Below are 24,803 nucleotides of genomic sequence, written 5' to 3'. Positions count from 1 at the left end.
TAGCCTTTTCCCAAATTCTGAAGAACACAGAGGTTTCTGATACTTTTCTGGTTAAAAAAAAATATGTTAAGCTACACGCTTTAAGCACAGTTGGGCAAGTATAGCTAATACCATTATTTACACATTAATCACATTACTTTGTAAGTAAAGATCTGACCATACGAACGCATGACCACCTCAGGCTGCATTTCTTCTGGCAGTGGCCCTAATACCACAGTCTGATCCTGATCCTCCACAGCTGGGGCGGGTTGAGAGAACTGCCGTCTGTCTTCCATTTGTTCAACCAACACTGCTATTCTTACCCAGGATCTGCTACCGCTACCATTTCTTTCTGCCCTTCGTGTTCTTAGGTAGAAATTTAGCCATCATTTCTTTCCAGTACGGCAAAAACCAAGAACAAGGAGAGTAAAACCGGTACCACCTGCCAGCCTTTTTTTTTTCCTCCATAACTTTTAATCCAATCCTGCCAGTAACAGCGCTACTGCCAATTCTTCCCCAAGAACCTACAAATTTGTAACGCAGAGCTGCCCACCCCACTCTGCTGTGGTAACTGCCCCTGCCATCGCACACCCCTCTGCCTTAACTCCGAGCGGCCAGGTACAACTGGCCCCAGAAACCCAGCTCCTCTCAGCCCCGGGCGCCATCTTGCTCCCTCCTCCATCGGCTGCACCTGTCCCAACGCGACGCCCTGTGTTTCCAAGACCAGGAGCCCGAGGTACAGCACTACTCTCAAGTTATTTCACTTCCATTTCCACACACTTTATCACTAATTTAATTTCCTTTTTCCCCTTTGATTCCAGGGCTCACCTCCAGCGGTGCCTTGGCACCCTGGGCTCCCGCCTCCTCAGACGCCCGCTCGCCGTCACTCGTGTGGCGAGGCCCTCAGAGCAGCTCGCCGCCCTCCTCAGGCGGCCGGTCCCGCGCTTACCTGAGCCCCGAGCTCCGGGCGGGTCCCGGCGGCCTCCGGTGGGTCCCCGCAGCCCTCACAGCCCCGCTCTTCCCCACACAGCCGCGGGCGGCTCCGGGGAGGGGGGGAGCGGACGCTCCCGGCCGGCGCCAAGGCCCAGCCCGCCCCCCCGGAGCCGCCGGGGCTTTTGTTTTCCCCCTTAAACTGCCTCCTGCACTCACCGCCCCCAGGCCAGGGCAGGATGTTCCTCCTCCTCCCTCCCTGTTTGAAATACCAGCCTCAGCACCTGGGGGTAAAATAATAAACTGATTGGGGGGAGGGAGGGGTTGAACTTCTGTTGGTTTGTTTTTTTTTTTTCCAGAAATAATGAGCGTGGCATCCTCCACTCCTTGTTAACCCAATGGAAAGCGCGGTCTAGTCACTAAGTTAGACTTATTTCTGCATGGAAAAATAGTTTCACCTGGCCAGTTCTGTTTTCTTCAGGATAAGGCTCATAAATCCTCTCCCCAGCCTGGTGGTCAAGGTCATTTTTGCAAAGCACAGAAACCAAAACCAAACCAAACCCCAAGAAGGGAGAAGGGGTTACATTTCCAGGCAAATGAAATGAGATGCAAGAGCTTCATTCCTCAAGGATAAACCTAGAAATAACCGTAGCTACGGCTGCAAAGTGCAGGTATCAGAGGGCGGCCAAGTAAACTGCCTGCACTTTTCAGTGCCTAATTGAACACCCATCCTCAGTTTCAGCTCACCCCACAGTGGGGGAACACTGCCCAGCAGGTCTGCCACCCTTACACAGCTTTGGTCAGAACAGTATTCCTCGAACAAGTCGCCCTACTCAAAATCCTAAACAAGCCTTGTCATTCAAATGTTCTTACATATTTGGAAGCATTCAAAACAGAATGACGTTCAAAGAACTTAAGAACTAAGAACAGATGAAATAACACTTTAAAGAAAAGACTTTTAATGTAATACTACAACCCATACATGGACTGTTTTAAAAAAAGAAAAATTAAAACGCAATGAAGCCTTAAAGTGTATTCCACCATGACTTTTGGCTAACCATGTTTCCTGTAGTCTGAAATTTTAGTCAGTAGTGATGACGGATGGGCACAGAAAGTGAAGAAAGATTAACTGAATGGGATGAAAGGCAGAAGAGAGTATTTCTGAAGATTGTTTCCTCCCACAGTACAAATTTAACAAGTGTTTTCAAGTTTAGTTTAATTAAGCTATAATTACCTTCTGTGGAAGTGTTGGTGAGAAGACTGCTGCACAGCTGGAATAACACAGTAAGTATAATTACTCACCACCCCCCAAAAAAAAAAAAGGTCTTTTGAGATGTTTCTACCAGTAGCAAGAACAGTTTAAGTATTATTAAGCAGTATTTTAGCAGGTTTTTTGAATATCTATTACCTGATGGGTGTAACAAAAAAAAAGCGCTACAGCAGAACAAGAACCATACATCAACTAACATTGCTAGCATTGCATTTTCTCTTATTTAAAAAGCTACACTGAACACAGAATACCATGCATATACAGATATCACCAACTATTTTGAAATAACTGCTCTTCAGAATGAGGGAATTACCAGCTTACCCTAAAAAAGTTTTTCCTCTAGCTAAATAAATGCTATAAAAAAAAACAAAACAAAAAAGCTGAATATGTTGGCTTTATCGATATACATGAAAGTGTGTCAACTATAGCGTTCACTCTGGAATCGTGGAGCATAGTTTCTGGCACTTTCATTCTCCTGTGTTGTGATTAAGTCTATAATAGCTGTCAATACTGCTGTATCCCTGGATTTAATATCATTCCAGTCCACGGGATGTGGGTTTTCTATTTTTTCTTGTAGAAGATCATCAAGCTCTTGTCTTAAATTCTGGAAAGAGTTTGTTGGAATGAAAGGAAAAAAAAAAGAGACAGGCAGTTAGAACTACACACAACAACATCACTACAGTAAGTTCCAATCCCTTGGGCCCTCTGTTCTCCTAGTATTTACACCTGCTGTTCACCCATCAATTCATTTCAACATTGCCATTTTCAGGATCAAAAGCTGCTTCTCAAAACCTAGCAGTTTTACCTTTTATTACAGATGACCATCTCTGGATGTGATGGCCTTTAACAGCCTATACATCCATTAGTTGACTATTTCAGGATTAAAAATATTTGGGTTTTAAAAAAAAAAGTGTCAGATATGATTTCTAATATTAGGATCTAATATTAAACAGACCTCTATTCAGCTCCTCCTTCCACTGGAACTTATTACTGCTAACTGAAGAGCCCCATCCTCATGTTTCCATATCCATGTAGACATTTCATGGTCTGATCAAGTCATCCTACAGCTTTTGCTATGGAAAACTACAGAGATTAAGCTCTTCAAATCTCTCACTGTAAGACATGTTTATAAATCCTTTAAATCCACCCTATGACTCTTTGCTGAACCTTCTGAACAGTTTTTCAATATCCCCATGAATTTTTCAGCAGAGGCTGCACCGGCTGAACAAGAACATCACCGCCATATTCCCGATGCCTCAACAGGCACGCAGCCTCATTCTCATTAGTCAAGCTATTACATTGGAAACAAAAAAAAGTCTGCGTGCCTGCTGCTAAGGCCAAACGTAAGGGAGTACATTACTGTTTACTTCTGCCCAGTTTACCACGCGATACAGACTGCTCAGAATGTTATTTTTACTACCGCGTTTTAACTTGCATTCATCCGCACACCTTCAGTAGATCTCTTTTGCTTACTCTGTGTACTTGAACTGCTTACTGGGAATACATTTAAAACATTATTATCTCCCTATAGTGATAAATCGGTAGCTACACAGCAATATCAAATATAGAAATCTCTAAGAAGAATCGTGTTACACTAAGTCTTCCACATACATTATTATTAAACATAGTCACCTTAACTAAGTGCGCTATTCTTGCCGGAGACTGGAAAACAATCCATTCATCCACAGCAATGGTATCCTGATCTTTATCCTTCTGAATGGATATATCTCCTCCGAAGAACAAGAGACAGTATGGAGAGACCTCTGTACAATCATACAAGTAAATCTGCAAGAAGACAAGATTGTCCACCCTTCAAAACATCTTAAGTGACATCAGTAACCCTTAATGAAACTCGTAACAGAATTCCAGAAGATTATTCACAGTCATTCATAAATTTGCCAGACATATCTGAAGCAACTCAGTTGGAAAAGTTACATGAAATCAGATTAAACAGGAGCAAAAATGGTCCCAAATACAGTCCTTCACACAAAGTGGTGAAATCAAACCAACTACTCCATAACAATCACAGGAAAAAAAAATTTTTTTCCAGCATATTCGAAAGTGCTACACTGGATCGAAAAAAATAGTAATAAAAAAAATTACATCTGTCATTGACAGAACCTTTAAAAAAAACACCCAAACAAAAAAACCCAAACCACCACAAAACCAGAAGTTAGTATATTAGTTGTTTGCGGAACAATACCACCGGTATCACAAAGAGCATAATAATCTGATGGCATGTAAAAGAAATGACCCAAGGCAGGAAGGCTTCAAACAAAGGCACTGTTCACATCCCCTTTGAACCTTGAGCCAACATTATTAAAGAGCTACAAAAACAAATCACACAAATATAAACCTTCACATACACTGCTAGTTCTCATCTTCAAATGGTACACAAGCCAGTTATAATGGAACTCCGTTTCTTCCACATTAACCGATTTAGGATGAATATTAACTGTTCCATCTGTCTTGGTGCAAACTTTCACCCTTAAAAGAAAAGACGTTTTTATTTTAGGATTGAAATAAGATCCTGAAAGTTTAGCACAATCATGTCCCAAGTTAAAAAACCCGCTCATTATCCACTAGTGTTTTAAACTCTGAAAGTACAAGGACATTCGAAGAAACTTTAACTCCTTTCCCAAAGGATTACAACTGAATTTACAGTATGAATTTTTAGACATCTCTCTCTGCATTTAAGAAGTTCAAATTCTTTGCCAAATTTACCCCCTTAATAAATCCTGTTATTCTCTCAAGTAGAAAAAACATGTGGCATTCTTTTTCCAAATGAAGGACTCAGAGTTACTGAATTTGGTTACATAAACCAAGTTTCAAGCAATTTCTTGAAAAAACCACATAAGGAACTTACATATCTGAAATCTTTGCTCAGCGTTAAGCGGTGTCAGTGTGGAAAAAGGGACTAGCTATACCACTGTCAACCAGCCTAGAGTGGTGTACCTCTATTTGTCCCACGTGCCTTTGAGCAAATTTGACTCAAGGCATAACATCCAACTGCGTTGGTTATACTTACCCGAAATCGCATTTCCCTTCTAAGATAATAAAGCCGTCAGACAATAAAAAGCAGAAACCGAGCACAGCATGCATGAAGCACAACCATTCTCCTCCTTCCCACATTTCAGAGATGTAATTCTCTGGGTGTGGATCACTGAGCTCTCTATTCCCTACACGCAGAAGGATTTGGCAAAACATGGAGTTCAGTGTTTTGAAACAGAAACAGCAGGTGGGAGAGCTTCTCCAGCAAAGTGGTTAGCGTAACGAATCTCTCGTTTAGTGGATCATAAAATTGAACCTTCCTGGGTAGCTGGCTTACACCTAGCTCCACCATGCGGCAAAGATACAGCGACACAGTAACTTGCATCAGGTTTGCAAACTTGCTGCACTTAGGTGACTCCAGCACACCGGACTCAGTTTAAAAGGACTATAGCTAGCAGTGTCAGCTATAGACAGGTCTAAATCAAGCCATCTAAGGTAGAATTTTTACCACCTAGAATAATCACTTTTTTTTTTCTTTTTTTTTAATTATAGGCATAATGATTGCTCCTAGCTTGCTGTTTTGACGTTACATGCCCAGAAAAATCGATCCAAATGTTCAACCCTTCATTCTGTCTTAGATCAGATCCATAGAGAAGGATGTCTATATTCCGACAAGTATGCTGTTACTGTGAGTAGCAATTAATAAATAGTCTGATAATATAAGTCGTGATAAACCAACAGACCAGAATTTCTGGGCTCTATGTTGCCCAATAACAAGAAAGGATAGTGTTTCAACTGCTGCTGTAGATCAAAGGTGATGGTAGGACTCCTTTAACAGCAGTGTTATTGGTATATTGTAACATTATCCACGGCATGATAAGGTCACACAAGTTATTGCACAAACTAGCAGGTATCCAGATGTTAAACAAAGTAAAGATCAACAATCCCATGCTCTCATCTACCCTTCTCAAATGAAGTAACCCACACCCATGATTGAGCTATACTGAGATTCATTCATGCACTCAAGCCATCGCTTCACCTTGCCAAACTACCTAATGTAGAAAACACCTCGAATACAAACCAACGTTAAACCAAACCCTTACATTTTTCTCTTTTTGCTGAAGCTTGGCCGGATCTTTGCAACTTTTGGATATAAACCAGCACAAATGACCGCTTTGAGCAACTTCTCATTATCTGTAGAAGACAGCAAAGTAAATAACACAGATCTGCGTTATGAGATTTCAGCTATCAGAAATTTTCCATTTCCTTCCACTGTTTACCTGAGTTGGTATTAGATTTGGGATCCTTGGGGTCTCTGCTATTCACAAATCCAGCTGCAAGGAGATGCTCTGCAAACTGTCCTTTCATGTTATGCAGCATCTAGGAAACAACAAAAATTGTCCCAGAATGACGCTGTGCCAACAGGCTCTTCCCCTTTTCCCCACAGACACGATCCTTTTTTTTACACTATCAGGATGGTACCTGGAGTGTATTTGAAGACAGGAAATATTCCCAGCAATAGTCTTTCTCAGTTCTGAAACCACGACGCCGAGTCTCTTCCCAGCCCTAAAAATTAAAACCATAGTTCAAAGGCATTTGTAAGTGAACACATACTAAAAAATTAAGGACAGCAAAAACTTGAAGTCAACAAACAGTATCGTTACATTTTTCTCTGCAAGAAAGTAAATCCTTTGATCTCTTTGTTTACATATATGCAGCAGAGAGTAGAAAAACACAACTTTACAACACTTTCAATCAAAAACTTCATTTTTCCATGTTGAGGAGTGAAATCTAGCTAAGTTTGCCAGAACTTCATTTGTTGCTATTAACAGTCCTGGGTAGAAATTGCATTCCAGGCCATTTATTTCCTCTTCTTCTCACCCCAACACTATACAACTAAATCTCCAACACTTTCGAAGTCAGCTTCAGCCCCTTGTAGAGGTCAGAAGGACAAGAATTAATGACTTCAGCAAGGTAACTGTAACATTATGTTTTGTCTCTTTCAGACTTATTCACAAGAAATTAGGTTATTGAGCCTGAAGACAAGGCTCCTCAACACTAGAAGGATGAAAATTAATTTGGTTTTATGTTTTTGTAGAAGCCAAGAAAGAAATACATGAGCATAAACGGATTATTTTTTTCCTTAGAATAATCCATATTACTCAAATTAAAATTCTAGGGAAAAAAACCCCAAAACATTACAACATGCCTACCGTGAAAGCATTCACCACAGTTAGATGATCACTTTTAGTGTTCTTTGACAGTTCCTTTCTTCTTGCATCTGCTACTTTCTCTTTGCCCTAAGAATAATTAGAACCTATAAAATATTTGTGACTGACATGCCAGTTCTCTTTTCCTCATTAAGGTACATATATACAGCAATACTTTGTATGCTACATACATGAAAATTAAAGCTACTTCCAATATTCTGTAGGCAAAGACAATACTTCATAGTATGTGAAGGCAATCTTTTACTAATAAAAATGTAATTAACACAAAAATAAGAATAATAAGATTTAAACTATAACATCTCAGTAAGTTCCAATATCCTTCTGAGATTCTTAAGTCTTGTGTGTAATTCTCCTCCTAGAAACTTTACCAGAGGAATGACAAAAGGGTCTTTGAAGCTGAGGCTAGCTGCAATTGTAAGTACTGGATCCAAGCAGCAGAATAAAGCTCCAAAGAGGATCATTTTTCCAATATGCGGTTCAACTGGTAATCGTGCTAAATGGACACCTAGTGGAGTCAGTTCTTCCCGTCTGTCCAAAGCATTCTGTCAGAAGAAGAAAAACAAACGAAAAAAGAATAAAAGCAGTATTCGAAATGGGGAGGATTTCCTTGAAATATCCACTAGTATACCTAGAGAACAAAGGAAAGCCTAACAGCTGGAGAATGCAGCTAGCTGTAATAAGGTATAATAGGAAAGTGATCAAGCAAGTTATGGAGAAATTGAAATGTTCAATTGATCCAAGAAAACGGCAACCATCTTTAATTACGTTTCAAGTGGTTTACTAGGGCTCAGTGTCTTTCTGGACAAAAGTATGAAGAATTGTTAACACTTGAGTGTCTTCCTATTCTCCTGATTAAGCTTATTTTTAGACTTGTATCTTACCCTCAATGTCACTTCTGTTTTTGTTTACCCTTTACTATACAGCATTGCCACAGAACACCAAATGTACGGCTGAATTTTAATTTTATCTAAACATGTACAGAATTATGCCATCAGTAAATACTGCCCTTCATCTAAATCAGATGTTTTAATTTCTTGCTACAACCGATTTGTACAAATAATACCAGGGCAAGAAGTCAGTAGTACACGTGTCATTAATCTCTCCTTCCCCAGCATCCAAAGGGGCAATGACATACAAGATCTTTCTCCTGTGTGCCTTATTTGCCCACAGAAAAAGTATCTCAAACTCTTCAATAATCTGACTGGGATAGGAAAGCTTGGTGGATGCAGCCATGAGCAGGGTGTTACAGAAGCCCTGAGTTAAGTAAGTATCTGTAGGGAACTTAAATGCGAGGTGTGTGTATATGTTTTGAGTCATTTAGAAAGTTCCTCAGGAACTACTCTATGCAGCCCCTAAACATCATGTATTATATGAAATTATTTCCTCTGTTCAGTGAGGACATATAAAGGGTGTACACAATACGATAAGGGGTTGCAAATGTCTAGACCTGTACAATCAGAATTGTCTGATAAAAAAATGAAGTAACATGGTTCTAAACAGATTTTTCCTTGCATGTACATTAAGCAATACTTTACCAGCTCCATTAGATGATTTATGGCCAACATTACAGCATCACGAGAGGGTGGATCCATTAGTTTGCTCAGAAAATGAGCAATTCCACCAAGCTTTAGGATCTGAAAGAAAAAAAAAAACCACAAACCAAAAACCTGCAGCAATTGGAGAAAGATGGCTACCTAAAATTAGTAAGCAGTAACTACCCTAATTAAAACAGTGTGAATAATTCACAGCTTGAGTTAGAATTTCACTAATTAAGAACTAAGGACAAAAATAAAAAATGTCTTAATGATTAAATTTGAAACATAAGGATCTATTCTTCATTCAGTATGCAGACACATGGTATCCCTTATGCATACATAAGGAATTCAATGAAAACTGCCAAAAAGGAAACTCACGTCAGTTCTAAAACTGCTTTTTAAAATTCTTTTAAGACATCATATCCCTTGACTCACTGGCATTCTCACTGAAGCTCCTCTGATTGAATGATATTGGGGGAAAGGGGAGGGAAGCACAGTCCAAATTTTTGTTAATAAACTTCAGCTTTTATTTATACTAGACAATCTTATTTTTCTTGGGTTTGATGCATCTAGATACAAATATGCATTTTGCAAAAGTTGCTGCAATTATTAGCTAAATAATTGTACTTCTGGAGTAACAGAATTTTGACTTGAAGACAACCCTAGGCTCACAATGCATTAACTTAATCTCTCAACCTCTTATTCCAATGGAAAAGTAAATAATAAATATGTCTGAAGATTCATATATTTACCTTGATTTGTAAACAGAGTTCTTCCAAAGGTGTCCTCAAGATCTCTGGTAACTGATAATCATCTAGAAGGCTAGCACGTAGTCCATTGTATAGATGATAACAGTGGCCTGGCTGAACTCTGGAATTATTTAAATAAACAATTGTATTTTTTTTCCTATGACACTGTTACATTATGATTGTGTTTGTTTATAAACAGCTTTCCAAAACACCTCAAGGAATTAGAACTGAAGCGTATTCAATCGTAAAAGCCATTTCAGCTTTCTGAAACACAGACCCATCAACAGGAAAAAAGGCATGCAGAACACAGAAACCTATCAGTTGCTCAAAAGAAGTAATAAAGAGGTCAGAGAAGAACTGTAAGTCCAAACAAGAGAGAAAATATTCCACAAGGTATTTTGAGAGGGAGAGAAATTTAAAAAAAATTGGTATATAGTTAAGTAATATTAATTAATTTTCACTTTAATGTATCATAGCCTTATAAGTCAAGTATGAAGCAAACACTACCAACAAAAATTTTAAAAAATGCGGAACTTATTCTTCTGTAAGAAGGAGGGAAACTCATGAGTTAAATGCAGCACAAGTTAAGTTTCCTAGAAAGACAAAGAAACCATTCTTTCTATAAGAACAAGAGACAGTTGTGCTATCATCTGCTTCTGAACATATGAATAACAAAGTAGTATCTTCAGCAGCATGTGCTCCAAGAGTGATGGAAACTTAACATCACAAAACTTTTCTAACTACCCCCATTATTCTTACCTTCCTGCTCGACCTTTCCTCTGCTTGGCATTAGCTTTACTAACCCACTCTGCTGCCATTGTGCTAATGTTGTTCTGTGTGTCAAAGTGAGTTTCCTTTATTTTTCCACCATCTATAACGAACACGACGTCATCTATTGTAATGCTGTTTTTTAAAAAAGAGAGGGAAAAAATGCAACTCTTCATCTTTGCAAGCTTGACCTAGGATTTTAAAGGGGTTTAGTCTCTCTTTACTCCCTCCCAAACTGTGAGCCAACAACAAAAAAATTTGTGTTTGCAATTTCATTAAGAATTACGTTACTAAGCAGTTCAAGAAACAAGTCTGCAGACTTGAAACAAGTCTCTGAAGTCTGCAGAGAGGATAGGCAGCTCAGATTTATCATGTACAACAAAGGCGAGTCTTTACAGTAACATCCATGTCTTAATTGTTTAAAACAATTAAAGGAAAACTCCTGTTTAGTCTATAAACATTTCTAAAGATAAAGTGTTATAAATTAATGGTACAAATACAAAACCATGTATTTAAGAAACATTAAACAGGTTTATACTTTAGATTACCACTTTAATTTATTTTGTTAAATATATAGCTTTTTTTGGTCTGTATGGCTAGCTATTTACCTAGTCTCTGCAATGTTGGTAGCAATCACGATTTTCCTTACTCCTGGCGGGGTCTTCTTAAAAACCTGTAATTATCCATGGCCCATTTATATGTTTGCCAAAACCAAACATATGCTTAATTAATTTTTTTTGTAGTTGTGAAATATTACAATAAAAGAAAAGCATACCTGAGTCTGGTTAACAGTAGGCATCAATGAATGTAAAGGTATGATAATAAACCTATCTGAAAATTAAAAATTAAAAGATATGGTGTAAGCACAGAAACTTTAACTTTACAGGAAAATAATAGAGAATAGAGAAAATATGCTGCAAGTAAGTCTACTGTTTCTTGTTCTGAATTCACAGGTTGATGTATCGTAATGGCAAATTCTAAAGTAAAAAGGTCTAAAGGATTTTTTTTATTACACTATGATGACTTGACAAGTTTAAGAAAATATATGATGTACAGTAATTTATATTTCATTTTTAAATTCTCAAATTATTAGTAATTGCTCAAGTTTAATAAATAAACTGACACTCTCCTCAATCTTTCAATAAATTGGAATTCTTCATCTATGGAATGTACATGACAACATGAACTGTAAGACAACTATCTGAATAGTCAAGAGCACAGTTAGACAAGTTAGATGACAATATGAGCTATGCAAACAGGACAAATTAAAGTGTATCAGACAGGCATAGGGTATTTTAGTGTCCTATTAAAAAAGCTTCTAGGAATAAATGGGATTTAAAAGAACTATCAGCAAAGCAGTAGACGGAAGGTGCTGAAGAATCAAGAACAGAGGAAATGAACACAGAATGAAGAAAGAGTTTAATTTTAGATGGAAGTTATCATAGCTACAAGGAAAGACAAAAAGAAAAAGATGCAGGTCTGATATTCTTTTTCAGATTGTTCACTGCTACACTGAGGAAAATGAACTATTATCATTAGCAGATAAAAGATACCATAGAAATGCATAAAATGCTGAACACGCTGCAATCATTTTGAGAGGAGAGACAAGGAAAAAAAAATAAACAGTGCAATACCAGCAATCACATGCAAAAGTTAAGAGTTTGCCACTAACGCTACTGCTAGAATTCCCATGTAAAATTTTGTTTTTACCTGACTTAAACATGACTTGCGACATCAAGAGATCATGCAAAGTGCTAATGTTGTCCCAGCCTGGAAGAAACACTAGAATTGCACCATCCTATATATAAAAGAGGGAGTGAAGGGAAAAGAGGTTAGAATAAATTATACGCTATGCAAAGAACCAGCTACTTGCATACCAATACATATATGTTGGATAGGTGATATTTGAAACCTCATTGACTCAAATTTGGAACAAAGTTTCTAAGATTGTTTTCTACAAAAGAGTTAGCTACATGTATTTATCTGAACGTAATAAATAAAAATTTGATTTTAAACATTTTTCTCCTGCAGCGTTTTAAACACCACCATGTCAACACTAGAAGAATTTGAGCTGCAAATTGAAAACAGAGAGAAACTAATGTATAATTTTCAACACAGGAAGAACAAAATACGAAACAGCAACTCATCCTCATTATCCCAGCTTAAATGATCTATCTACTGAAATATTATTTAATATTTTAAATAATCAAAACTCTCTTTAAGGAATCAGCCAAGGTGTTGGCTCGTCCACAGATGTTTTTGAACACAGAAACAAATACATAACTTCAGGTTACAATCTACATATATTACACCTATGGTGACAGAAGTTATTCTTACTTCATGTTTGCCACTGCTTCAGGCACAGGATCCTTCTGATATTAATATTCTGATGATGTTATTACTAAATAACAAGGTAAGGCACATTTGGGGATAACTATTAATGCAGCTGTATTAACTACTAATCTTGACAAGCTGAAAGCTGGAAGAGTCTCCTAGCTGTGTGTTTGGTAAATGTGACTAGGCTGTATAAAAATTCAGTCTTCACTGCATCTAAGTCATATTTAGATTACTCAGCCAGAAAAACTATTAAAGCCAACTGCACAGTGTAGACATGTAGACACTGAACATCAGCTCTATGTATTACTCTTGCCCTCTCCCTCCCAGTGCTGAGGAATTAAGAACAGAGATTTAGTTGTACGCTAAAGAGGTTTTCAGACAGTTTTCTACAGCTATTTCACAAAAGTAACTTCTACTACAGACTACAAAGAATATCACCTTTGACAAACACACACAGAGTCAATGGAAAGAACTAAAAGTTAAAATTTAATTTGTAATTATCTTACTTTCCATCAAATAACTAAGGAGTATAATTAATTTGAAGGCTTATTTAAAAGCTTATCCAAAAGAAAAAAATGCAGTAATCTGAATTCCCGTATTATTTATGTATCAGGTATCCATCCCGTTTTATTTATGAGAATCCCTACTGTCAGTGAAAGAATTCAGGCTCTTTTTTTATCCCTTGCTCAGAAGGGACCATAAATGAGCATATCAAATGTATTTGTGAGTTTTCCAAGTTTCTTATGTACATAGCTCTCATTAATACCCACAACCCCTATTGAAGAAAATGCTTAGATGTGTGCTCCCCTTTAAACATGGATTCTATCCCATCATTTCAATAAACGCTGTAACTAATCACATTCTAAATTCAGGGCTTAAATAGTAACTAGATGTTTAAAGCTATTAGACTACTTCTCAGAAGAGCAAAACAAAAATTTCTTCTTCTTTATATCTGTATGATCAAAATAACTATCAGCTCTGATATTCCGAACAGCCGCTGACAACAATTCACACACATTAAAATGTGATGATAGGAGACAGAAGTGTACCTCTTCTTCCAAAACGATGTGTCTGATAAGTGCTGCTATAAGGTCAAGGTCGACCTTGTCATCGTCCATCATTTCCAAGGCATCTATAGTACTTGCTGAATACCTACAGGCATTGAAAGCATACATATTGGTAACTAACATACCAAGTCATGCGTTCACGTTTCTGTTATAAGGCTCTGCAATCACACATCTACGTAACCCACTTTATTTCAATTTATTGAAATAAATTAAATTTATTTCTTTCTCTGTTCAATTAGTGTACCTCCAATGTACTCTTGAGATGTAGGTTAGTGCGATTATCGTCACTTTAGAAGAGTAAGTTTAAGAATTACCATGTTATGACTGAACTGCATTTGAAGCATTTACATGACCTCTCTCCTCCTCATGGATTACCTAGGACCTAAACAATCTGAGTTCACCCTTCAATTTCTCCCTCACTCACAGTGAGTACAGGAAGCATCTCGTCTGTTCAGCCCTTTGATTTCATGACAGCTAACACTATGGGAAGAATTGCCAAATGATTCAAAAGACACGGTGGGAAAGGGAAGGAGGAGTACAAATGGGATGAGCAGAGCACGGGATAGGCCAGACAGAGATACAGCATTGAGGACTTTTCCCTTAGAAAAGGGAGATAAACCTGAGCCACTTATATTCATTATTGTTACCAAGCTAGATATACAGAAAGTCCCAAAATGCAGAGGACAAATAAGACAGGAGAAAAAACCCAGGAAGATAAATCAGCCAGGCTATCCAGTTAATCAACTTATCCAGATTATCAAAGTAGTCAAACGCTGGCAATCAGAAGAATATTTCAAGTGTACAATCTCTACTCAAGAGTAGAGATAGGTGCTCAAGAGGCAAAACTATTTAGCTTGGTTTTAAACCACTCTAGAGAAATACTAAAATATTCTGAGGAAAAGGTTGTGGTGAGGGTTTTTTTTTGCTGGGTTTGGGTTTTGTAGTGTTTTTTGTTGGTGGTGGTTTTGGGTGTGGTGTTTTTTTTTTTTTTTAAAGCCAGTACATTTTGTATTATGTTGATTATGAGACTAAAATACTGTGAGATCTCTCTCAAAGAAAAAGGCTGAAGAAGGGGAGAATTCATCAGAAGAGAACTAATGACCAAAGCTCAAGAAGCCTAACATTATGCTGAAGACTGTAATGGACAATACCAACATCAATAGCAAGCCACTTGACGGCTCTAAGTTCTCCTACAGTTTGCACATGCAAAGGAAGCGAATTCTCTGTGGTAACTCTAAAGTACTTCAATGGTTGCCAGCCAACTGTACTGGCAATTCCATCATTATTGTTTCCCACAGTAGCAACTATCACATCATTAATAAAAGCACAGTAATAGAATACAGCACTAATCTATGTTTCTCAGTTATGAAGTGTCTAAAAACTTAACGGGAAAAAAAAGTAACTTGAGAACAACCTGCCCCGCAGCTGCCTTAAATAGTCTGGCCATCGTTCCCTGTAGATTTCCTCTTTTTCTTCTTTTTCTGGTCTGCTTACATGTCCTTGCATGAAGCCTTTCTTCCACCGTGGCCGACGGTCTGTGTTTTCTGGAGTATACCTTTAAATTTCAATAACAAACATAATTAAATTTTGAAACTAAAGTAATTTAAAGACAGCTGCATAGTAGTTTTCCAAACTACGGACAATATGCCACGCTTTAGCTATACCATGTAAAGATGACCATTAAATTTCTTTTCTGAAAGAAATCTTACTTATAAAAACAGGTACCATCTCTAGTAAGCATGAGAACATGTAGGGGAAAAAAAAGTCTGAACAAACAGAAAGACTAGCTTGGTTTAGTAGCCTGGAAATTCACCACACCGGAAAAAGACAAGTTTTTTTTTCCTCCTCAAGCCAACATTTCCAGGTAGCTGTGTGCCATTTTTAATTACTGTAAAAGCTACTAAACTTCTGTTGAAAGGTTTTCTGTTGAAAAACACAGCTAATTCTTCAACAGGTTATTTACACCAAGATAATATTTGAAAAGATATACTAAGCAAAAAAACCCAAAATACTATCTATAATGGTGTTCAGAAAATACACTTACCTCAACTTCTCAATTACATCTTCGAGAAGATATTCCACCACAGGGAAAGTGAACCCAGGTATGTGAATCATTGGACAATTATCTGTTGAGGAAGGCATAACTCAGTTTTTAAACAGCAATAAAATATTGTACTGAAATAATAGAGGCAATAAACACTCTTCACTATTTTTGCAATATAGTTGCCAAGATGATAGGGGTTTTGTTTGTTTATTTTTAAATTCTCACAGAAGACGCCAAATTCAATTCCAAATGAAGTTGCTGAATAAAAAAAGCATAGGTAGCAAGCAGTATATTGTTCTCCATCATGTTCATCTGGTTCCAGCTACAGGATAAAGCTGGAAGACTGAACAACTAAAGGCTTCAGTCTGGTTGCCTGCTCAGACCACGTCTTCCAAAATATGGTAAATATTAGTAAATATTTAATATGAAAACACTCTGGAGATACTGTTTCCGCAATACGCCTGAAAAGCTAATACAGAAGCAACATACGCTCATGATGAGATAAAACTAAGGGAATAAGCATCTCCAGCAGCTGGCATCTATATGTAAAATTGAAGTCATTACCTCTTTTGAGAAAAAGCAATCCTAGAATTTGAGAACTATATTATACTGTAGAAGCCTAAATTACTTAAGGGGAACATTCATAGGAAGCATTTCACCTACCAAAATACTCCGAAAACTTCTCGGCATTTAAAGTAGCACTCATTAGTATTACTTTCAGATCCAAACGAATATTCAAAAGATCTTTAATAATGCTCATTAAAACATCTGACTGAAGATTTCTTTCATGAATTTCATCAAGGACTACATGACTAATGCTGGACAAGTGCCTAAAATAGAACAGCAGGAAGTTAAATATTTGTTTTTAGGAAAATTAAAAAAAACAGAGCCAAGACTGTTAGAAACAGCTCAGTAGTCAAGTCATTTCATAATTGTATTCAGTTTCTCATTAAATAGGAAAACTTACTTATCTGACTGGAGCCACTGTAGGACAATTCCTGTGGTACAGTATAAAATTGAACCTTGTTTCCTTGGTAACCGACTGAAAGAGATACAGTAAGAATTCCTCAGTTCTCTTCTGTATTTTACAGAGTACATTAAAAGCTTAAAATCAAAATGCAGACAGTCATTATAGACATTATGAAGTGTGCCTCATTCTCTAACTTGCTCGTTTACAGTTCAATTGGAGGAACAAGGAATTAGGCCACAGTTGCAGCATTTTTGTTGATGGGAAATGAACTACTTGTAATCTGACAGAAGCCCTCACATTTTTTGTCATTTGCACATTGATCTGCTGACCCCAAATTCTTGCAGCTACCTAAGCTCAGCACAGATGACAGATAAATATACAGCAGTACAACATTCTTGATTAAAAGGTACAGAAAAATATAAATGAGATTCTATAAACTTAAATGAAAGCTGAAAGGACTATGCTGTCGTCTCTTACCAGCAGTTTTTCTTCAACGATAATTGAGATTCCATTATTTGCTAGTAACATTTCAGATTTTTTTTTTAAATTACAGATGACTCCAAATGTAATAGCTTTTGCTCTATGGCACTAGGTCTACGAACTCTTGTCAATGCACCTAACTTTATTACCTGATCCCAGTGGGATTACTCAATAGATAAGTGTAGCAAATAGATCGTTTTCCACAGAAATATGGCTTATAGCATTCTCTCCTTCAGCATTTCCATTTTTCCTTGAAATTCATGGATTAAGGACATCAGTTGTATCTCTATCTATAGCTGAAAAAAGGACTTACTAGACAAAGTACAACTTGGTGCTAGCCATTGTTACACGCTGCATAAAATAGAATAATCGCACTCAAATTTTTTGCTAAATTTCAAAAACCTTATTCCCTACACTTGCTATTCACAGGAATTCCTTTTGGAGAAAATATCAGAATGAAAGCAGTCATCTATGTTAAGAGCTATTTTTCAAATTTTCTTGCTTGAATAGCAATAGATACTACTTTACATGAATGCACAAAAACCGCCAAGGGATCCTCTCTTACCTCTGCAGACGAATTTGGTATCCTGTACTCTTGCCATTACCACATGCTTCTGCCCTTTCAGCAGCAACTCTCTCGGCCACCTTGGAAAATAAATAAAATCAAAATAGTGCATTGAAGAAAATTTAAAAAAAATCCCACAAGGCTGATATATGATTTAGCTACTCATCAGCAGGGAATACCTAGAACAAAGATGTTATGTAAACAACAGAGAAACACCCTGAAAATCACTTTTTCTCCTCCACTGAGAACAGTGTTTCCTGTCAGCAACCCAAGAACAGGTTTGCGACCCAGGACATATTTTAAAGGAACACAACCATTTAGGCATTAGCAATACACTCATGCTTTCAGCAGGATCAGCTTTTCCGCATAGGAAATAAGGTTCTGTAATCCTTTGACACTTAGCTATCAAGAAGAGCAATTACTGTGCACTTAAAAGTCAAATTCTTTCCTGCTCATTAATATACCTCTAAAGGGCCTGACACAACGTTAGTGTTTACATTAATTCACATTCACACTGCCCAAATCCATTAAAATCACAGATATAAACCATGATTAAATTCAGGGAAGAATGAGACTTGCAGTGCCAGCACTCTATTAACAACCAAAACTTATGAAATATCAAATTAGTGTATATTAACAAAATTGTAATTTGCAATAGAATCTAAGATGACTGAAAATGAACACACAAAAAGCCACCTTCACTGTCCACTACAGGCTGAATACTTATCTTGAGCTTTAAATTTAGTATGAGTACATGTGACGGCAGAGCAGTTTCTTTGAGAGGTCCACAGTACCTATCTGGTCATTTGGAATTTTTTCCAATCTTAAATTCAAATAATGTAGCAGATTGTACACTCAGTTCATAAGCTTGCCCATGGATCGTAGGACCAGTAAGAAATATATTTTCATTCAACGATTCTGAATAAGGCAGTAATTTTTCCTCAGATTTATTGGGAAAAAAAATAGTCACAAGAAATAAGTTACTCAGTTTGTCAAAGCGGCACTCACCGAGATAGCACTGATCCTCCTAGGCTGAGTACAAACAATCCTGCAGGTAGACCCTTTCCCTCGCTCTATGTAATCATCCAAGATGAACTGTGTAACTTGGGTTGTCTTCCCACAACCAGTTTCACCACTTATCACGGTTACTCGATTATTGTTTATAAGGTTTACAAGCTCCTGTTTCCAAATGAAGAGAAAACATTTATTGTATTATTGTTCAAAACAGATTTTAGAAGGATTTTGACAATTCTCTGCTACTGTGCAGTCAACTTAGAAGAAAGTGTCATAGCAACTAAAGAAACAGACTCATCTGTTTCTTATAATACTAAAAAAAAAAAAAAAGTTTAGTTTAAACCACACAGAAGTAATTTCTGCATATTTGCACTTCACACGTGTAAGGTCTAAAGCACATCAAATCTGAATACTAGTTTTAAATACTTAAGATCTGTATGAAAACAACATTAACTAAAATGAAAGCCTGAAATACATTTTTAAACTTTTCTGCCTCCTACCTTGCCTTCTGTATATCTTTGCTGACTGAAAACAAGCATTTTTCCTGTTGGACTCCAAGACTGCACTAACTGAAGATTTTCAGCACAATATTTTCACGTTTCTTATAACGACAGCAACAGATTTCTTACACTTCCAGTCTCTACCTCCCAATCCAAAGAATTGTGAAGGGGAGTATAACTATTTTAAGAAACAAACACTAACGGGAAGGACCACATTATGACAAATACATTAACTTTAGAAAGGAAGCTCACTAATCATTCATTGAACCTGCAAAAGAAAACGTAACAGAATACTCAATTTCTATTTCATACAGGCGACATCAAATGAAGAATTAACATCAATTAATAGTAACCCATATTATCACTGATGTTATACTTTGACTGGGAAACTAATGGCAGAAAGAGCCAGCAGTAGAGCCCTTAAGTCAGTGATTAAACAAGAAAAAGGTTTATCAGCATTATATTAAATTCCTAATTGGGCAAACTTTCAACAAATGGCCACAATTTTAGATATATAAGAAAAAGAAAGCATGACAATTTACATAGTGGTCAATTACACTATACAAAATCCAAGTTAACTAGGAACGTTCTAAAAGTTTAACTATCAGAGAAAGAAGAAAAGACCTATACTCTAAAAAAAGTACTTAGATGTATCTAGCATTCAATACCATTTCCATGAATAATGCTGCTCCTACTGATAAAACTGTGTATAGCCCCAGAGTAACTCCAAACATATCACGAAGCAGTGAACCTGAGCTACATTCTGGAAAGAAGCCAAACTTGGTGTCAGAACTTGGGAGGCTTCAGCACCTTCATCAAAGGCAAGAAAGGTTTCCTGTTAGTCCCAGTCACACAACTGTTTTCTCCTATTTTACAACAGAGCAACAGAAGCACATATTCTTTCAAATTAAATACACATTTACCTGTCTCATCCCATATGAGGGGAGTTTCTCTCGGAATCTCTGGGGAAAAAGAAAATGACAGTACATATCTTTAAACACCTTCTCAACACTGAAGTAATATAACAGATTTCATCTATGATCTAGGCTAAACTGCGAAATAACACGACAAACTGTTCGGCTGATACTCATATAAACACGGGCCCACTAGAAATAAGTTTAATTCCATGCAAGCTTTCAGTTTCATTAAATTTAGCAAAATTATTTAAAGCCAACAGTACAGTACCTGAAGAGGTCTGTATGTACAGTTGCAAAACTAGGGCCTTGTATCAAAGGGAGAACCGCCTGTTCACGGTAAGACTGTTTTATTTGACAACTTTATATATGGCTATTAGAACAACATAAACTATGTTTTTAAGATCCAATTCCTTTAGAGCCCATTTTTGTGCTTTCAGTTTTAGACATAAATGCGGGGATATAATCCATTAAAAAACAAACAGAACATTCCACCCAACTAAACAGTGTGTAAGCTTAAAATTTTAGATTTTATGCAATCAGAAATTGTCACTGAAGTTTTTTTAATCACTGTCCCATAGATAGGTATGCATTTTGCAAATTCTGAAGGTAATTTTTAGCCAAAATAACATCATGACAAATTCCTAGTAAATAAATTGCAAGATGTTATGTTTTCTGGTTAGCTTAATTAAAAAAAAAAAAAAAATTCCACTCGAAAGCTTTCTACTTAACACGTGGAAAAGTACCTGCATTTCAATATATCTAGGATCAGATTTCTTCTTTCTTAAGTCTTCTTTAAGTTGCTCATCTAAATCAGTATCCTGCTCATTTTTTTCAAAGAGATATTCCACATCCCGATCAAGAAATGTTTTTTCCAAAACTGGTCTCTGTCTTACAGGAGCTTTTTCAGCATCTGATTTCACTTTTGCAGGCTGTTCTGGAGTAGGTCTGAAATAAGTGTAGAGAACAGAAACTTCAAAGATTATCCAAGATGTGCTTGGCCACTGTGAAGAGTACACTGAACCATTCAAGGCAAACTTTGAATCTGTTTTTGAGACATTACATCCACGAGTTACTTGACCATCAGCCGATGAGAATATGGCATATGCCATTAGAGCAATTAAAACTGTTCTGAAAATTACCAGCCATCAAAAATTTTACATCACTATCTAGAAATGCAACATGTTCTTCTGTATCAGAACGACGCTAACAAAGCAACAAAACATCCCCAGAGAATTACTGCTTAACCCGCTGTCAGAACCACTGCCCTGTAACTGGATCATTCAGCCAAACGGAGACCCAAACGCCTCATTTCAGTGGACTCAGAGTAACACACCTGGCTGCCCATTTCACTGCTATTATTTAAAATCCTTTGAGCGTAAAGAATGGACTCTATTTCACAGAGGCTGAGAAAACATTCCAAGACCGCACAATAACTGAAAAGTGAAATCAAATGCCACTCTGGAAGAGTAATTCCACAGGCCAGGGGAGCTGAAAAATTCCATATATTTACTCTAGTAGGCCTGGAGATCAATTACAGGATTTTATGATTTTAAGTAAAACTTTAACGTCCCAAACTCAACAATAATCTGGAAAAGAGTTTTACAGCAACAGTTACAACCAACCGTTTCAGTATGACACTACACGTAGAGAAAACTGAGTATATTTGTTAACCTAATTCACTCACTAAATGTACGTATTTTCTGATATATCTTCCTACCAGTTTGTGGGAAGTTTGTTCAGTTCAAAGTAAATAAAAGCATTAGTAATTGTTTCTCTTTACCCTTCTTCATCCCCAGACCACCAGGACATGGCTTCTTGCTCCTTTTCATTCTTAGTTTGGACAGTATTCAACAGCTGCACAATTTGCTCTTCCCTGCGTTCATCCATACGCACAACAGCTCTCTGGTAAAAAAAAAAAAAAAAAAAAAAAAGTACAATTTGCATCAACATGTACTCAGCATATCTACAGATACTACACTGTTAAATGTCATGCCCAAACTCTTTGGCATGATCAGAAACTTCTTTTCAAGTGCCTCCTTACGAGGGATTTCAACGTGCAGAGACAAACACATCTTTTTCATCCTGTCAGGCAAAACATTCAATAAAGGCGCACATCTCTAACGGCACTTCTGCACGGGCAGCCGAGCACGGCGGGCGGAGCGCGGGAGGAGGCCGGGCCAGCCTTCGCCCCCAGCAGGACGAACCGGCAAAGGGGAGCCCCAGAGGGTGCCCCTGCCCCCGCGGAGGGCCGGCGGGGCAGGGCCCGCGGCCGCCCCTCACCTGCTGCCGGTCCGTCTCCTTGCTCTTCTGGCCCTGCTTCCGCGCGTACCACAGCCCGATCTCCCGGCCCTTGAGGTGGCTGGGGTGGCGCCCCCGGCCGCCGCCGCGGCCCCCGTGTCCCCCCGCGGAGGAGGAGGCGGAGGAAGACCCGCCATCGCCGCCACGGCCCCGGCCCCAGTCCCGGCGCTGCTCGTAGCTCATGGCCGCCCGGCAGCCGGCACCCACCACCGCCGCCACCCGCCGCATCCGCCGCCTCACTTCCGCCAGCCGCCCCGCCCCGCGGCATCACGCCCCGCCCCCGCAGCAGGGCCGCTGGGCCGCGGGTTCGAGTCCCGCCCCGACCTCCTCCGCGTACCGAGCCGCGCTTCGCACCTCGCCCGCCTGCCATCGCCCAGCTTTAGGATGGCAGCACCGCCTTGAAACACACCGGGGGGAAGCGTAACAGCGACGGAATAAGGCAATATATTCACTGCAATATGTCCCTGAAGTTCATCTTGCATGAATCTCTCTTCCTTCTTTAATTTACAGACCTAAGTCTTGATTTCCCTTTCTAAGGCTGCAGGTAAGATTTTAAGGAAACATTAAATGTTGGTCTCCATCATGACATGTGGGGTTACTACCCTTTCCATGTACCAGATGGATATTCCTATTGTTTCTTTTTTAAACAGAATACACGTATTCAAATAGCTACCAGTTCTGGGTACGCTGGCTGACTGCTGCTGTGGTATACCTTGTCCAAGTCCTCTGGAGTGTTAGATTAAACCTTTTAAATTAGATACAATTATTCACAGAATTATTACTCTTTCAACAATTAATATTCTTTCTGTTTCCTTGAATACCATTGTGCAGGTATAAATGCTCTTCAGTCTCATTTCTTTACATATTCTTTTGCCTTTTCTTCTTTGTTGGTATGATTTACATTCATTTAAAAATTACTAGCATTCAGCTCTCTAAAATACAATGTTACGCTGATTTTCAAACTCGTTCTGGGTAAAGGACTGCTTCTTTCAAAGGAAACGTTTTCTCTTTTTTCCTCTGCCTACAGTTTACCTACAGTTAATCCAACAACTCCCAGCAGTTGGTGATGTAAAGAACTAGGTGCTTGAGTTAAAGATCTGTATTTTCTTTTTTCCTTTCCCCTCACAAAATGCTTTCTGCATCCAAGTAACCACTTGTCTTGCTGCTAGTCTTACCCTTTTCCATGCTTAAAGAAATTCTTATTTCTGTGGCCTTAAAATATGCAAACCAAAATCACAATACCTTGTCATAGCACACCTCTGTGGCCTTCTACTCCAAGACACCTCAGGTTATGGAGGTGAGTGACAAGGCAGCCACGGCAGCGCTTCTTAGTGATCATGGCAGTAGGTGGCAACTGGCTGATGGTGCCGTTCCTCCAAGGACGAAACTGCACCGCGCTGGGGATGAGACCTGCCGTGCACCACGGGTACAGCTCTACCAACTCACCCAGAGCTAATCTGTACGTCTACAAAATGGCACAGCATCATGCCACGCTCTTGCACAGGAGGGTTCGTGCAAGAAACATCGTGGTCTTTTTTTAGCTATACCCAGTTTCAGGTACAAGGAAATCTCAGAGAAGCTCGGATTTTAATTTGAATGGAGAGCCAAGTAAGGAATAGAGAGCAAGATCTCTGAGCCATCAGCACAGTGAGCAGCTGAACTGGGTGAGGTTACCCAGAGAAAAGAGGGAAAAGGAGGGGACCAAGGCCAGGACTGGAGGATACTGAGGAAGATCATCCGAAAGGCAAATTACAGGAAGGAGTGTGGGAGAGAAATGAGAAATCTTAGGAGGAAATATACTTCTTGTTACTTCTCTTCTCATCCTGCATCTGTGGGTTAATGCAGAGTAGGGAAGCACACTCCATGACTTCTTGCATTCATCATCCTACATAAACTAACAATAATTTCACAGCATTCTTCAAAAACCTCACAGTCACAACCAACTAGGGAGTAAAAAAGAGCTGTAGATCTGTAAATTTAGATGTTGGAAAGACAGTAAATGTCTATTCATGTAAAGATCATATGTATGAAAAGATGTATTTCTTGAAATTATCTCAGTGGTTTCCATATCACTGGACCTTTTCAACTCCTTTTAACCGCTGTTCACATCCAGTTTTCATCCAGTTCAGTAGCACACTATCATGATGTAAAGTAATGC

General features: G+C 38.3%; 1 protein-coding gene across 2 annotated transcripts; it reads right to left on the bottom strand.

Moving 5' to 3' along the window:
* Nucleotides 1-1,845: 1,845 nt before the first annotated feature.
* DHX36 (DEAH-box helicase 36) lies at nt 1,846-22,879 on the bottom strand. Of its 2 annotated transcripts, XM_075157522.1 has the most exons (25): nt 22,628-22,879; nt 22,128-22,249; nt 21,091-21,292; nt 20,354-20,392; nt 18,925-19,095; nt 17,917-17,996; nt 16,869-16,943; nt 16,565-16,731; nt 15,902-15,983; nt 15,272-15,412; nt 13,840-13,942; nt 12,164-12,251; nt 11,229-11,284; nt 11,062-11,126; nt 10,445-10,588; nt 9,689-9,806; nt 8,937-9,035; nt 7,770-7,943; nt 7,384-7,470; nt 6,653-6,736; nt 6,451-6,550; nt 6,274-6,364; nt 4,546-4,666; nt 3,812-3,964; nt 1,846-2,783 (listed from the first exon to the last, which is right to left on the bottom strand). In XM_075157522.1, the coding sequence occupies exons 1-25, from the start codon at nt 22,871-22,873 to the stop codon at nt 2,598-2,600; spliced, it is 2,994 nt and encodes a 997-aa protein (XP_075013623.1). In that variant the 5' UTR covers nt 22,874-22,879; the 3' UTR covers nt 1,846-2,597. The 2 variants fall into 2 exon arrangements, with proteins under 2 accessions (XP_075013623.1, XP_075013624.1); XM_075157523.1 differs by lacking the exon at nt 6,653-6,736.
* Between the last annotated feature and the right edge of the window lie 1,924 nt (nt 22,880-24,803).

Source organism: Calonectris borealis, chromosome 9, assembly GCF_964195595.1.
Source record: "Calonectris borealis chromosome 9, bCalBor7.hap1.2, whole genome shotgun sequence".
Lineage (NCBI taxonomy): Eukaryota > Metazoa > Chordata > Aves > Procellariiformes > Procellariidae > Calonectris > Calonectris borealis.
The sequence above is the reverse complement of the archived record's forward strand: the minus strand, read 5'-3'. Positions and strand labels throughout refer to the sequence as shown.

Coding starts and splice junctions, on each gene's coding strand:
- DHX36 (XM_075157522.1), bottom strand. CDS start 22,873: ATGCGGCGGGTGGCGGCGGTGGTGGGTGCCGGCTGCCGGGCGGCCATG. Junction 12,252..13,839: donor ACATCGTTTTGGAAGAAGAG/GTACACTTCTGT, acceptor TTTTATATATAG/GATGGTGCAATTCTAGTGTT. Junction 3,965..4,545: donor TGAAGATGAGAACTAGCAGT/GTATGTGAAGGT, acceptor GTCTTCTTGCAG/ATTTACTTGTATGATTGTAC.